General features: G+C 40.8%; 1 protein-coding gene across 1 annotated transcript in view; it reads left to right on the top strand.

Moving 5' to 3' along the window:
• The window catches only part of NFS1 (NFS1 cysteine desulfurase), a 177,052-nt gene that overhangs the window by 29,655 nt on the left and 130,051 nt on the right, over positions 1-17,346 (top strand). Inside the window, exon 7 of the mRNA XM_053695861.1 lies at positions 16,579-16,713. Within this exon, the coding sequence (XP_053551836.1) occupies positions 16,579-16,713 (135 nt within the window). The remainder of the gene's footprint in view (positions 1-16,578; positions 16,714-17,346) is intronic.

The raw sequence follows: 17,346 nt of genomic DNA, 5'->3' as shown, positions 1-17,346 counted from the left end.
TGTGGAACTCATTACCAAAGGAGGTAGTGAATGCCAATACCATAGATACATTTAAAAATAGTCTGGATAAATTTCTGTATATAAACAAAATTCATGGATATGATTGCTAGTATTAAATGGGTCACATTTTAATGGGGTTATTTAAGCTTAACTGGAGCTTTTTGTAAGTATTTTAGATTTGTATTGGTTGAACTCGATGGACTTCAGTCTTTTTTCAACCTTATCTACTATGTATGTATGTTACTATGTATGTAAGCCGAGGCAAGTGATCTTTAAGTGCCTTAATTTCCAAGAAAAGTTGAAAATCCTGTGGGCATACCACCTGCAGAAAGCGGTCTTATACGAGGGTCACCGAATCTTGCTGTTTAAAGATTTCTCCTCAGAGGTCACCAAACAACGCAAGGACTTCTCGCCAATCTGCTCACGGCTGTACGAACAGGGCCGGCAAGTGGCCTTACTGTTTCCAGCCAAACTCCGATTGTAAACCTCATCTGGCCCTAAGTTTTTCCACTCCCCCCAGGCGGTGGAAAGCTATCTGGAATCAGAAAGAAGACAGACAGAAGCTGGCGGAGGACCCTGATCATGACCTATTACGTAAATATACCATGATTACAGTTGTTTATGGCTTTATTATTGACTCGTGATAGGGCTTCACAGAGATGCAACTTACATAGTCTATATGGGACATACAAGAAAATAGGTGACCCAGAAAAGGTGTCTCAAACGTGCTCTCCTCTGGGCGCTCGAGGGCGGTGTGTAAACACAGGCCCAATGTTGCTGTATCAGTTTTCATTAAGTTGTTTAATGTTAATTATGTTTAATAGTTGTTTAGTATTTTTTTAATGTTGACAGCACCTAGATTGGAAGCCTCAAATTTAACACACATTGGTCTAAACATAGCTGAATGGGCGCTGCACAAGCTCACTACATATGACACTGAGATGTGCTCGTTGTATCTCACCGTAGCCCTCGGACATATACATAAGACTTTATGGCGTCTGAACTATTGCCTAATCTGCCTGAGGCTTACCCTCCAAGGAGGGTCTACTTATGTGATGTTCCTTTTCAATGTTATGATTCCTATAGGTGTTTCTATATCCCTGTCTACTGATTTCAATGTACTTCAAAGTTTACCTAACTGTCGACCAAAGATATGTATACTTGTCAGGATTTTACCATTACATTATTATGCTGCTGTATGTTCTTCCACGAGACAGAAAGTTTTTTCAGACCTACATGATGTAGACCCTCATGGGGATTATTATTATGTAGATAGGTTTAGAATAGTAAATGAGAGGGGGCTATCAAAGACTATGGGTCAGATAACCTTTCTGAGTTGGTTCTCTTCTAGGTTGAAGCTAGTTGAATGCTTTAAATGTCAATGTATATTTACCCATACAATGTTATTCTTTATATGTTGTATTGCTCGATTCCTGTACTGTATTACCCAATATTACTTTCTATACCAGAGAACTAAGTTAGAGTTGTGTAGACTGCACACTGTCATTATGGACCCATGGATGACTGGGATTGGGAGGGGGAGAAGATATAACAAAGTCCTTCCCCCTAGCATCAGATTTTTTCAGCTGCTGTTGTCCTGCTCCTTCTGCTACTCTTATGAGTAATCTATACCTGAGACTTCAAAGACCCATTTGATCTCAACCTGGCTTTTTACATGTTAAATTCTCCAGTGCCTGTGGGGATGGGGAGAGAGGAGCCCTCCCCTTTTTTTTTTCTTTTTTTTTTTTCTTTTTTTTTTTCTCCATATACATTCCCTCTCCTTATCCTTCCCAATTGTTAGGATAAATGACACTCAAATTAACATCTTGGAACGTGGGGGGTATTAACTCCCCGGTGAAGATGAGATTGATCCTGCCCCACTTGCGGAAACTAGATTCTGACATTGTGTTTCTTCAAGAAACTCATTTAACCGATGTTGAACATGAAAAGTTGCAACAAACCTGGGTGGGGTTGATCTCCTATCTTTCGTATACTAGCTCCAGTAGGGGCCTAGCAGTTCTGTTTGGTAAGCGTCTCCCAGTTGAAATCCTTCACACACATAAAGACGGGGGTGTAGATTTTTGATACTAAAAGTTAGGTTTCAGAATAGCATGTACATTCTTTGTTTTATATATATATATATATATATATATATATATATATATATACGCACCAAATTCTAAAACTATGGCCTTTTGGGATGCACTGATCCAGACGTTGGCTCCCTTTACGGGTATACCTTTTTATATTGGGGGAGGATTTTAATCTTACTCCAAGCCCACAATTAGATAGATCTTGGTTGACTCCTGCAGACGACAATGCCAGACTTTTGGGACATAGAGGGAAATTTGAAGGTAAAGTCTTTTCCAAATTACAATCGGATTTGGCGGTGTGCGACATCTGGAGAAAGAGACATCCTATGGATAAGTGTTATACATGTTTGTCCAAAACGGCAGGCTCCTTGTCTAGAATATGAAGAAAAATACACAGGTAGCACTCTAAATGGAGCAACAGCACCTTTATTGAGCAACGTTTCGGTTGTGGTAGAATAAGCAACTTGCTGCATTTGTTTTTAACTAGTGATCATTTCACTGCAGGAGTGTAGGGGTTAAATGTGAATAAGGGATGTATTGGAGGTCATGTGTGATCTCTTTGTGAGTAACCCCTCCCTATGATGCTGTGATTGGCCACCTGTGTCTATAATTGTCTGATATATTCACTTGTTTGTTAGCTTGATAAAGGGGCAGGAGCCCCGAAACGTTGCTCAATAAAGGTGCTGTTGCTCCATTTAGAGTGCTACCTGTGTATTTTTCTTCATATTATATGCTGGGACTTTGGAAAGGGTGGTCCCTCAGGTGTGCACCTACATCCACCTTAAAGTGATTTAAAGGGACATTCCTATGAAGTGAGTGCTGGTCCTGTGACTTTTTTTCCTTGTCTAGAATAGACATGTTTTGGATATCGGACTGTCTGATACCCAGAGTTGATGATGAAAAAATATACCCGACTTTGCTCTCGGACCATGCCCCAGTGGGATTGATACTGAAACTCACTAAACCTAGACCAAATAGAAACACACTAAGATTCCCATAATACTTAGTGACCTCAGAGGCCTTCTAAAAACATCTCATTCATTGTTGGAATGATTATTATACGGAAAACCAACAACATTTAGATAGACCTCAATTGTTCTGGGACACTGCAAAGGCAGTTCTCACGGGACACATCATTTCTTATGTAGCCAATCTGAAACGCAGAGCGCAACTTAAACATAATGAACTGCAGAAGGCTCTGGAACACTCTTGCCAAAATTATGGGGCAACCAAATCCAGAGAGACGTATGATGCGTTCATACTGGCCAAGGAGAAGTTGGACGCCTTCTTGAAACAGAGGGCGGCATCTGACTTCCTAAAATCGGCAAGTAGGTTTCATAGATATGGCAATAGATCGGGTAGGTTGCTTGCTAACCTGGTAAATAAAAGAGAGGCTGGATGTGAGATTGGAGCTATACAGCTCCAAGGCAGTGTATACAACACCCCAATGGAGATAGCGGAGGGCTTTGCATCATATTATAAACAACTATATGCTAGACAACCAGAAACCCCAGTAGAAGTGCTAGAACAATTTTGGAGACTGATGCCGCTCCCAAATCTAACTGATGAGCAGTTAAGCTCCCTTAACGCCCCTATCTCCTTGGAGGAGGTACAGATCGCGACCAAGTCACTAGCCCTGGGCAAGGCGGCGGGTCCAGATAGACCAAGGCTTCCAATAGAGCTATATCGAATGCTTTTACCACAAGTGTCACCGGTACTCAACAAGCTGTTTAACTGGTTTTTTTAGCGAAGGCAATTGCCCTTCTAACACCTTCTCCTCTGCCTATATCACCTTAATTCCAAAATCGGGAAGAGACCCCTTAGAGCCAGGATTTTCTTCTGGCTTTATCCTTAAGAGAGGCACCAGACAGGGATGCCCCCTTTCCCCCTTGATTTTTGATCTGGCCTTGGAGCCCCTGGCAGTGAGACTGCGTCAAGTCTTTCCAGGAGTGACTCTGGGTAACCAGGTACTTCACCTAGCATTATACGCGGACGACATGTTGTTGTTTGTAGAATCTCCAAAACAATATACCCCTGCTATACTGGAGACGCTCAAATCGTTTTGGCAATTCTCAGGCTATAGGATAAATAATACTAAGTCTGAAATACTGTGGCTGCACAAGCAAACTTCCGAACCTACATCATACCCCTTTGTGGAGGTGACTGACTCCCTCACATATTTAGGTATTTGCATAGGAACCCACATAAACTGTATGGACTCAATGTCACAAACCAATGCGATCTGATTTGCTCTCGGTTGGCTAGCTGGCAGAATCTTCCTTTGAGTCTTACAGGACGCATAAATTTGTTTAAAATGTCCCTGCTGACTACGATTTTGCATATCTTCCTAATGCTGCATCTCCCGATGACTAGGGGAGACATGAGGAGGTTAGGTAGAGCTGTGAGTCATTTTATTTGGAAAGGGAAAAAACCCAGAATTGCGACCCATAAACTGCATTCCTCCTTTTTAAATGGAGGCCTTGGCTTACCGCATATCCAATACTATAATTGGGCGACACTGATAAGACTGGTATTAGACTGGCAACTGGGCATAGAGCACTTCTATGACAAACAGCTTGAGGAGAATGTGGTTAAGTCATGCAGCTTGGCATACCTTCCCTACTGTCAGTGGAGGGATCTGCCTCAACACTTAAAAAGTAATTTTCTGTACAGTGACCCCCTCATAGCCTGGCTAAAGGCACACAAGCTACTGAAACACCCAAACCCTGCACCTAAATATATACCCATTCAGGGTAGCATCTGTTTCCCTAGTGGAGACGAACATGCTCCATTTGGCGTGTGGAGTGAGAGGGGATTGCAGAGGGTGGGGGATGCTCTGGATCCATTGTCGCACACCGTTACAACATTTCAGGATCTAAGAACTGCCTTTAACCTTCCAAACCAACATTTTTATGCATATCTGCAGCTCAGGCATTATATTAGAGCACTAATAGATGATAATTCTGAGTTTTGGAGCGAAGCTCCATTTGTAATCCCCCAGATTGCTTTCAAAATGAGGAGTTTCTCCATTTCGGAAATTTATCAAGAAATCCTTCGACAGCATACTACTAAGATTCAGACGGGGGTTTTGGAGCAACTGAGACTAGACATCACCACCGAGTTATCTACTTAGGACATACAAAATAGCCTCATGCAAACCAAATCAGCTAGTCTGGCGTTGTCGTTGAGGGAGGCACAGATTAGGATACTTAATAGGGACTACATTACTCCTAGCAGGAGGGCAAAATGGAACCCCAACCACCCAAACAAATGTGTGAAGTGTCAGCTTCCTGGCCCTTCTTTAGTCAATTACTTCTATGACTGTCCATTGATTCGGCGGTTCTGGGGTTGTCTGCAATACTGGTTTAAGACTGTCTTATGTATAGATGTTTCCTTTAACCTCACTAATATATACCTATTTACGTGGACCACTGTTAATACTAGGGCACGGCCCCTGTTGACACTTTGCACATTGCTAGCAAGACACTGCATCCTGACCTTATGGTGCTCAAACCGCGCCCCAACTGTGGCACAATTTAAGAAAACCCTATTCAAACATTTATTCATAGAACGACAAGATACATGCTGGGACACCAAACACAGATTGCTACATTTCCTGAGGAAGTGGAAATGTCTTTTGGAAAAACTGCCTATTGGGCAGCAAAATCAAATTCTCAACTAGTCAAGTCAAGTGGGGGGTAGACTTTCCTTGGGGGCAGACTTTCCTTGTTTGAACAAGCTTGGATATGCAATGTCCCAGACCCTTGGGCTGTGGACATAGTATCCTAGGTTTACAAAATAGACTTCAAGACTTGTCCTCCCAGGGCAGATTTTTCCCCTCAAGATTATCTGCAGACCAGGTAAAAAGAGAGGCATTCTTGAACTGCGTTCAGGACCTTTTCTCCCTGGGAGTGATTGTTCCAGTTCCACTAAGGGCCTAGGATTTTATTCAAATCTTTTTGTGGTTCCCAAAAAAGAAGGGAACTTTTAGACCTATTTTCGACATAAAGTGTCTCAACAAATTTCTCAGGGTGCCGTCCTTAAAAATGGAAACCATTCATTCTATTCTCCCTTTGGTCCAAGAGGGTCAGTTCATGACGACCATACACCTGAAGGACGCGTATCTTCATGTTCCCATACACAGGAATCATCACCAGTTTCTGAGATTTGCTTTTCTAGACAAGCACTTTCAGTTTGTTGCTCTTCCGTTAGGCCTTGTTTCAGCTCCCAGAATCTTCTCAAAGGTTCTTGGGGCTCTCTTGACAGTTGTCAAGGTGGCTCCTTACCTGGATGACATATTGGTTCAGGCGCGATCTTTTCAACTAGCAAACTCTCATACAGAGATCGTGTTGTCTTTTCTATGTTGCCATGGATGGAAAGTGAATCTGAAGAAGAGTTCTCTTGTTCCAGCTACAAAGGTGGTTTTCTTAGGGACCATCATCGATTCCCTATCTATGAAGATTTTTCTGACGGAGGTCAGAAGATCCAAGCTTCTCACTTCTTGCCTCTCTCTTTAGTCTACTGTTCGGCCATCAGTGGCTCAATGTATGGAGGTAATTGGTCTGATGGTCGCTTCCATGGACATCATTCCCTTTGCTCGATTCCATTTGAGAGCTCTGCAATTATGCATGCTCAGACAATGCAACGGAGCTGTCTCAGGATAGATTTAGACCAGTTGTCAAGAGACTCTCTATCGTGGTGGATTTCTCAGGATCATCTGTCTCAGGGCACATGCGTCCGGAGACCCTCCTGGGGGATTGTGACCACAGATGCCAGCCTGCTGGGCTGGGGAGCAGTCTTGTATTCGTTAAAGGCTCAGGGCCTATGGACTCGGGAAGAGTCTACTCTCCTAATAAACATCTTGGAGTTGAGAGTGATGACTTGGCCCCAGTTGTCCTTAGCCCGGTTTATCAGTTTTCAGTCAGACAACATCACCTCAGTGGCTTACATCAACCACCAGGGAGGAACTCAGAGTTCCTTGGCTATGAAGGAGGTGATTTGCAGTGGGCAGAAGCTCACAATTATCTTCTATCTGCCATCCACATTCCAGGAGTGGACAACTGGGATGTGGATTTCTTGAGCAGACAGGAGGTGTTCTCCAGGTTAACCCTCAAGTGGGGGGTGCTGGAGTTGGATCTGATGGCGTCTCGTCAGAACGCCAAGCTTCCAAGGTATGGTTCAAGGTCGAGAGATCTTCAGGCCGCCCTGATAGATGCTCTGGTGGTTCCTTGGGATTTCGATCTAGCATACTTGTTTCCTCCGTTTGCTCTCCTTCCATGAGTCATTGCTCCTATCAAACAGGAGAGAGCATCTGTAATTCTGATAGCTCCTGAATGGCCTCGCAGGATCTGGTTTGCAGACCTGGTTGAAGATGTCATCTCTTCCTCCTTGGTGGTTACCTCTGAGGAAGGACCTTCTAACTCGGGGGCCTTTCCTCCATCCAAATCTAGTTTCTCTGAAGCTGACTGCATGGAGATTGAACTTTAGTTCTGGCTAAGCGTGGGTTTTCTGAGTCAGTCATTTATACCATGATTCAGGCTCGCAAGTCTGTTACTCGTAAAATTTACCATAAGGTATGGCGTAAATTCCTCTATTGGTATGAATCGAAGGGCTACTCTTGGAGTAGGGTCAGGATTCCTAGAATTTTGTCTTTTCTCCAGGATAGTCTGGAGAAAGGGATGTCAGTCAGTTCTCTGAAAGGTCAGATTTCTGCATTATCTATTCTTTAACATAAGCGTCTGGCGGATGTGTCAGATGTTTAAACTTTTTGTCAGGCCTTGGTTAGAATCAGGCCTGTGTTTAAACATGTTTCTCCTCCTTGGAGCCTTAACCTAGTTCTTAAAATTTTGCAACAGGCTCCGTTTGAGCCAATGCATTCTATAGATATTAAGCTGTTATCTTGGAAGGTTTTGTTTCTTATTGCTATTTCTTCTGCTTGGAGAGTTTCTGAACTCTCGGCTTTGCATTACGATTCGCCTTACCTTAATTTTCATGCAGATAAGGCGATCCTTCGTACTAAATTGGGTTTTTTCCCTAAGGTGGTTTTGGATAGAAATATTATTCAGGAAATTGTTGTTCCTTCTATCTGTTCCAATCCTTCCTCTCATAAGGAACGTCTGTTGCACAACTTGGATGTGGTGCACGCTCTAAAAATCTACCTACAGGCTACTAAGGATTTTTGCCAGACTTTGTCCTGTTTGTTTGTTTCTCTGGAGAAGTATGATTCATTTTGCTTATGAGACTGCAGGACAGCAGCCTCTTGAGAGACTTACAGCTCATTCCACTAGGGCTGTCTCCTCTTATTGGGCTTTCAGAAATTAAGCTTATGTGGAACAGATTTGCAAGGCTGCAAATTGGTCCTCTCTTCATACATTTTCCAAATTCTACAAATTTGATACTTATGCCTCGGCTGAGGCTTTCTTTGGGAGAAAGGTTCTTCAAGCGGCGGTGCCTTCTGTTTAGGTCCGCTTGTCTTATTCTCCCTCCCTGTACATTTCGTGTCCTCTTGCTTGGGTATTGGTTCCCAATAATAATTGGAATGTTGTTGTGGACTCTCCATGTCTTAGGTAAGAAAACAAACTGTATGCTTACCTGATAAATTTCTTTCTTTCCGGACATGGAGAGTCCATGTCCCCTCCCTTTAGATTAGACAGTCATTTTTTACTAAACCTCAGGCACCTTTGTATTTTCTTTTTCCATTTCCCTTCGGCTGAATGACTGGGGCTTATTGGTAAGGGAAGTGACACTTAACAGCTTTGCTGTGGTGCTCTTTGCCTCCTCCTGCTGGCCAGGAGTGAACATCCCACTAGTAATTGGAATGACATCGTGGACTCTTCATGTCAGGAAAGAAAGACATTTATCAGGTAAGCATACATTTTGTTTTCTTTCATGTAATTGGCAAGAGTCCATGCGCTAGTGATGTATGGGATATACAACCTACCAGGAGGGAAAAAGTTTCCCAAACCTCAAAATTCCTATAAATACACCCCTCACCACACCCACAATTCAGTTTTACAAACTTTGCCTCCTATGGAGGTGGTGAAGTAAGTTTGTGCTAAGATTTCTACGTTGATATGCGCTTCTCTTCATTTTGAAGACTGGTTCCTCTCAGAGTACAGTGAATGTCAGAGGGATGTGAAGGGAGTATCACCTATTGAATGCAATGGTTTTCCTCACGGGAGATCTATTTCATAGGCTCTCTGTTATCGGTCATAGAGATTCATCTCCTACCTCCCTTATTCAGGTTGACGATATACTCTCATATTCCATTACCTCTAATGATAACCGTTTCAGTACTGGTTTGGCTATTTGCTATATGTGGATGGGTGTCTTTCGGTAAGTATGTTTTTATTACTTAAGACACTCTCAGCTATGGTTTGGCACTTTATGCATTAATATAAAGTTCTAAATATATGTATTGTATTTATATTTGCCATGAGTCAGGTTTATGTATATTTCCTTTTGCAGGCTATCAGTTTCATATTTGGGGAAAAACATATTAAGGAAATATTTTTCTTACCTGGGGTTTAGTCTTTTTTTCAAATTGACTGCTTTTTTTCATTAAATTTCATGGGCAAAATTAGGCTCGCGAGGGCGCAAAATTCTAAAGTTTATTGCGTCCTTCTTGGCGCGAGAATTTTTTTTTGCGCGAAGCTACGTCCAATGACGCAAATTCCTCATTTCCAGCATCTTAGTTGATGCCGAGTTCTTTGCACAAGGTTGCGTCTTCAATGACGCAAGTGTGTCATTTCCGGATGTTGTTAGCGCCAAAACATTTTCAGCTGCGTTGTGCGTCATACTTGGTGCCAAATAATTTAATTATTTAAAAACCCCATTCCTATATGCCTCTTGCCTTTTTCTATGTCAGAGGGCTATGCTGTTTGCATTTTTTTCCTATTCCTGAAACTGCCATATAAGGAAATTGATCATTTTGCTTTGTACCGTATTGTTCCGAGTATAGGCCGCTCCTGATTATAAGCCGCACCCTTAAAGTTTGGTGCCATTTTAAAGAAAATACATTTTTAGCTTAAAAAAATATACACAAGTTGGTGTGCAAGATACAGTAAAAAAAAAAAAAAGTACCAGTAGTACAGAACATGTGTATCCCAAGCATTCCCAAACATTCTGCCAGTGAATGAGCCATATTTCATATAAATGCAAAATCCATACCATATACAGTACATCTGCAAAGGACCCCAGATAGTTCTTCACACTTGCCTTAGTTCCCTGCTCCTGGTGATTAACCAGTATGGTCCTCACTCCGTCTTATCAGGATAAGTTTCCTCCTTGTTTCTTCTGGGAGCAGGTGTTCATAAATGGCATCAAGATGCAGCTTTTTACATTTCATTTACAAGCTTTTCCCTTGAGCCTAAACACCTTCTTTTAGATCCGGGACTCTAATCATTCATTGGTGGCTCGCGGATCACATGGACAGGGGCTGTATCCGGATTGGCTGTGGTGACTACGGAACCCAAGGAGCTGGAAGCTTATACCTTGAGCCTGAGCACTTTCTATTGGATCCGGGACTCTAATCATTCATTGGTGGCTCGCAGATCACATGGACAGGTGCTGTATCCGGATTGGCTGCGGTGCCTATGGAACCTAAGGAGCACATAGTGGCTATTGCTAGTGGCTGAAGTCTGAGGCAGGCTACAAGAAAGTTAATGGGTAATTATACCACCAGATTGGCAGCAATTACGATCCTCACTTCAGCAGGTGGTGAGATACCAGCCACTGGAGGGACTTGAAAGAGGCTGCAAACATTCCGGATACATCGCTGGAAAGGTAGGAGTCCTGAGACTGTGTCTAGCATGTTGCCGGCCTCTGTCACTATTTTAAATCAACTTGCAAGAACGTGCACTGTTCATACACTAACAGACTGCCGTATACAAACCACATTGCCAGTAATTGACTCTATGCTAACAGCGCTTCCACACAACCCCAACCGGACCATTCAAGGAAACATCCCGAGTATAGGCCGCACCCCTGATTTCAAGATTTACATAAAGGGAAAAAAGTGTGGCCTATACTCGGGACAATACGGTATATTGTTTTTTCTCTTACATTTCCAAGATGTCTCAGAAATCACTGTTGGAACCCTGCTGCCTGATAACAGTTCTACCAAAGCTAAGTGCATTTGTTGTAAATTTGTGGAGATTATATCTCCAGCTGTGGTTTAGAATAGTTGACATGATGAGCTTTTACATGCAGAGAATCTGTCCATCAGTAATAGTACAATGCATGTTGTTCCTTCAACATCTTATGTACATGATATACCTGTGAATATAAAAGATTTTATTGCTGATGCGATTCAGAAGACTTTGTCTGCTGTCCTTCCTTCTAATAAACGTAAAAGGTCTTTTAAAACTTCTCATAAAGTTGATGAAATTTCAAATGACCGACAACATACTGAATTATCCTCTTCTGATGAGGATCTATCTGATTCAGAAGATCCTTCCTCAGATATTGACACTGACAAATCTACTTATTTATTTAAAATGGAGTATATTCGTTCCTTGTTAAAAGAGGTGTTGATTACATTGGATATTGAGGAAACTAGTTCTCTTGATATTAAAACTAGTAAACGTTTACATTCTGTTTATAAACCTCCTGTGGTTACTCCAGAGGTTTATCCTGTTCCTGATGCTATTTCTGATATGATTTCTAAGGAATGGAATAGGCCTGGTACTTCTTTTATTCCTTCTTCAAGGTTTAAAAAAAGTTGATGGGGCTATTTCTACTCTTGCTAAACGTACTACCATTCCTATGGAAGATAGTACTTCTTTTAAAGACCATTTAGATAGGAAACTTGAATCTTATCTAAGGAAAACTTATTTACATTTTGTCTTTCTTCTCAGGCCTGCCATTTCTATGGCTGATGTTGCAGCTGCATCAACTTTTTGGTTGGAAAGTTTAGCGCAACAGGAAATGGATCCTGATTTGTCTAGCATTGTTCACTTGCTTCAACATGCTAATCATTTTATCTGTGATGCCATTTTTTATATCATCAAAATTGATGTTAAATCTATGTCTTTATCTATTTTAGCTAGAAGAGCTTTGTGGCTCAAATATTGGAATGCTGACATGGTATCTAAGTCTAGAGCACTATCTCTTTCTTTCCAAGGTAATAAGTTATTTGGTTCTCAGTTGGATTCGATTATTTCAACTGTCATTGGGGGGAAGGGAGTTTTTTGCCTCAGGATAAAAGACCTAAGGCTAAATCTAAAGCTTCTAACCGTTTTCGTTCCTTTCGACAAAATAAGGAACAGAAACCTAAATCCTAGAATCTGGTTCAAATTGGAAACCTTCTTCAAGTTGGAATAAATCCAGACCGTTTAAGAAACCAAAGCCAGCCCCCAAGACTGCATGAAGGTGCAGCCCTCATTCCAGCTCAGCTGGTAGGGGGCAGATTAAGATTCTTCAAAAACATTTGGGCAGATTCTGTCCAACATCAATGGATTCAGAGTATTGTTTCTCAAGGGTACCGAATGGGATTCAGAGTACGACCTCCTGTGAGAAGATTTTTTCTCTCACGCACCCCAGCAAATCCAGTAAAGGCTCAGGCTTTTCTGAAGTGTGTTTCAGACCTGGAGTTTTCAGGGGTAATCATACCAGTTCCGTTTCAGGAACAGGGTCTGGGGTTTTATTCAAATCTATTCATTGTCCCAAAGAAAGAAAATTCATTAAGGCCAGTTCTGGATCTGAAAATTTTGAATCGTTATGTAAGAGTGCCAACTTTCAAAATGGTGACTATAAGGACTATTCTGCCTTTTGTTCAGCAAGGGCATTACATGTCCACAATAGACTTACAGGATGCATATCTTCTTATTCCGATTCATCCAGATCATTATTAATTTCTGAGATTCTCTTTTCTAGACAAGCATTACCAATTTGTCGCTCTTCCATTTGGCCTAGCGACAGCTCCAAGAATCTTTTCAAAGGTTCTCGGTGCCCTACTCTCTGTAATCAGAGAACGGGTATTGCAGTGTTTCCTTATTTGGACGATATCTTGGTACTAGCTCAGTCTTTACATTCTGCAGAATCTCACACGAATCAACTAGTGTTGTTTCTTCAAAGACATGGTTGGAGGATCAATTTACCAAAAAGTTCTTTGATTCCTCAGACAAGGGACACCTTTTTAGGTTTCTAGATAGAGTCATGGACACTGAATCTAACAGACAAGAGACAAATAAAATTGGTTTCAGCTTGTTGGAACCTTCAGTCTCAATCATTCTTTTCAGTAGCTATGTGCATGGAAGTTTTAGGTCTCATGACTGCAGCATCGGACGCGATCCCCTTTGCTCGTTTTCATGAGACCTTTCCAACTTTGTATGCTGAACCAATGGTGCAGGGATTATACAAATATATCACAATTAATATCCTTAAATCCCTATGTTCGACTCTCTCTGACTTGGTGGTTAGATCATCCTCATATAGTTCAAGGGGCCTCTTTTTTGTTCGTCCAACCTGGACTGTGATCACAACAGATGCAAGTATTTCAGGTTGGGGAGCTGTCTGGGGATCTCTGACAGCACAAGGGGTTTGGAAATCTCAAGAGGCGAGATTACCAATCAATATTTTAGAACTCCGTGCTATTTTTAGGGCTCTTCAGGTTTGTCCTCTGTTGAAGAGAGAACCGTTCATTTGTTTTCAGACAGATAATATCACAACTGTGGCATATGTCAATCATCAGGGTTGGACTCACAGTCCCCAAACTATGAAAGAAGTATCTCGGATACTTGCTTGGGCGGAATCCAGCTCCAGTCTGATTTCTGTGGTTCATATCCCAGGTATAGACAATTGTGAAGCGGATTATCTCAGCCGTCAGGCTTTACATCCTGGGGGAGTGGTCGCTCCATCCAGATGTGTTTTCTCATATTGTTCAGATGTGGGGTCTTCCAGAAATAGATGTGATGGCTTCTAAACAAGAAACTACCCAGGTACCTGTCCAGGTCCAGGGATCCTCAGGTGGAAGCAGTGGATGCGTTAGCAGTTCCTTGGTGTTACCAACCTGCTTATATCTTCCCATCTCTGGTTCTTCTTCCAAGAGTGATTTCCAAGATCATCATGGAACAATAGTTTGTGTTGCTGGTAGCTCCAGCATGGCCTCACAGGTTTTGGTATGCGGATCTTGTTCAGATGTCCAGTTGCCAACCTTGGCCACTTCCATTAAGGCCAGACCTTCTGTCTCAAGGTCCGTTTTCCCATCAGGATCTCAAATCATTAAATTTGAAGGTATGGAAATTAAACGCCTAGTGCTTAGTCATAGAGGTTTTTCTGACACAGTGATTAATACTATGTTACAGGCTAGTAAATCTGTTTCTAGGAAGATTTATTATCGAGTTTGAAAGACTTATATTTCATGGTGTTCTTCTCATGAATTCTCCAGGCATTCTTTTACAATTCCTAGAATTTTACAGTTTCTTCAGGATGGTTGAGATAAGGGTTTGTCTGCAAGTTCCTTGAAGGGACAAATCTCTGCTTTTTCTGTTTTATTTCACAGAAAGCTTCCTGATATTCACTGTTTTGTACAGGCTTTGGTCTGTATCAAGCCTGTCATTAAATCAATTTCTCCTCCTTTTAGTCATTTGGTTTTGAAGGCTTTACAGGCTCCTCCGTTTGGTAGTCTAAGGCTGTGAATCTGTGACGATCCTGGTCGTTCCGGATATCTAAACACTCGCTCTGAAATACCTAAGAGGAGCAGGAGAAGAAACAGTCCCATCCGGGAGCTGACGGAGGACATTACCCTGGGGTAACTTTTTAGTGCCTGCATTTTATCTGTTCTGTTTACGTGTTTGTTATATATGCCTTTTAATACCCTTCTATACCTTGTAATAAACGGTTTTACTCTTAGAGTGGGTTTCGCTCTGTTTTTCTCTTTTTGTGTTTGCAGGCTCCTCCGTTTGAGCCTATGCATTCTTTGGACATTAAACTACTTTCTTGGGAAGTGTTGTACCTTTTGCCCATCTCTTCTGCTAGACGAGTTTCCAAATTATCTGCTTTTTCTTGTGAATCTCCTTTTCTGATTTTCCATCAGGATAAGGCAGTTTTGCAGACTTCATTTAAATTTCTACCTAAGGCTGTGAATTCTAACAACGTTAATAGAGAAATTGTTGTCCCTTCTTTGTGTCCTAATCCTAAGAATTCTTTGGAGAGATCCTTACATTCTTTGGATGTGGTAATAGCTTTGAAATATTATGTTGAAGCTACTTTAGATTTCAGGAAGACTTATAGTCTATTTGTTATCTTTTCTGGTTCTAGGAAAGGTCAGAAGGCTTCTGCCATTTCCTTGGCATCTTGGTTAAAGCTTTTGATTCAGAGAATTACAGCTCATTCTATTAGATCAGTCTCCACTTTGAAGCTTCATCCTTAAAAGCCCACAGTTGATCAGATAAATGCATACAGTTATTAAATTCTACTGTTTTGATGTATTTGCTTCTTCGGAAGCAGTTTTTGGTAGAAAAAAATTTCAGGCAGCTGTTTGTTTGATTCCTCTGCTTATGTTTAAGTTTTGTTCTTTTCTTTATGAAAATAAAATTATAATTTGGGTTGTGGATTAATTTTTTTCAGCGGAAAATGGCTGTTATTATTTTATCCCTCCCTCTCTAGTGACTCTTATGTGGAGTTCCACATCTTGGGCATTACTATCCCATACGTCACTAGCTTATGGACTCTTGCCAATTACATGAAAGAAAACATAATTTATGTAAGAATTTACCTGATTAATTTCTTTCATATTGGCAAGTGTCCATGAGACCCACCCTTTTTATGGTTGTTATGATTTTTTGTATAAAGCACAATTATTTCCAAATTCCTTTGTTGATGCTTTTTACTCCTTTCTTTATCACCCCACTACTTGGCTATTCGTTAAACTGAATTGTGGGTGTGGTGAGGAGTGTATTTATAGGCATTTTGAGGTTTGGGAAACTTTGCCCCTCCTGGTAGGAATGTATATCTCATACGTCACTAGCTCATGGACTCTTGCCAATATGAAAGAAATGAATTTATCAGGTAAGTTCTTACATAAATTATGTTTTTATTGTGAAAAAAGGAGGGCTGACCATATTTGCTCTATTTTGATCCTGAGCTTACCTAGGGTATGCTTTTCAACAAAGGGTACAAAGAGAACTGAAGCATATTAGAGTTGTTTAAATTAAATTATATGCTTTATCTGAATCATGAAAGTTAAATTTTTATTTTACTGTCCCTTTTAAGTTGCAGGAAATGAAGGCAAAATCAATAATTAAAATATTTTGCAACATTTTATGGGAATTTTAATGTTCATTTAAGGTAAAGGGGAAGAAAACCTGCAAGTATGATAGAATAATTGAAACACACAAATATGTATATGCCTATGCATCCCTTTATTCACATAATTTATAGGATGTTCATGTGTTGTAGAGAAAGAAAAAAAAATTGTCATAGGAAAAACAAAACTCGCCGATTTATACTGTAGCCTTCTCTCAACATTCTGATCTCTTTGCAGGAAGGATATGCAGCTCGCGAAAGATTTTCTTTCACACAGACGCTGCACAGGCTGTGGGTAAAATTCCTATTAATGTGAATCAAATGAAGATAGATCTTATGAGTATAAGTGGACATAAAATCTATGGACCCAAAGGTAATTATTTAGTAGGCAAGTATGAATATGTATTCTGTGCATTATTTATCTATCAAAACATGTCTTCACATTAGACTGATGATCATGAAAAGTGGAGCATGTTGCTGTTTGGTAATGCATATTCTGTTCTGCTCTGTTCTGAAGCACAAGCTTGTAGTAGATTTGATTTATTTTTTTGTATTGGTTGGTAATACTCTTAGTTGCTATTACGAGTGCCACCCGTCCCTTAAAATACAGAACACTTATAAGTTACACATGCTGCAGGGTGGGCAGGGAGGAATATGAATAGTGCTGTCCAGAAACACGATGCATGTTCCTCTCTGCACACCCTGCAGCATGTGTAACTCATAAGTGTCCAGGAAAACATGGCTGAGGTGGCAACCGTAGTTGCTATGGCTAAGACATATCCATTAGTATAATACCAATGGAAAATATAAAGCTGTCTGAAAGTATATTATTTTTTTTGTCTCTGTTGCTTCTAACAGAAACAAAAGAAAGAAAAGAGTTCTATCCTGAATAAAAGTTTTTCATATATATATATATATATATATATATATATATATATATATATATATATATATATATATATATAATTTTTTTTTTTTTTACAAAGATATGACAAGTCCACGGATT

The sequence above is a fragment of the Bombina bombina genome, chromosome 1, assembly GCF_027579735.1.
Source record: "Bombina bombina isolate aBomBom1 chromosome 1, aBomBom1.pri, whole genome shotgun sequence".
Taxonomy (NCBI): domain Eukaryota; kingdom Metazoa; phylum Chordata; class Amphibia; order Anura; family Bombinatoridae; genus Bombina; species Bombina bombina.
This window is presented reverse-complemented; position numbering and strand designations above follow the sequence as displayed.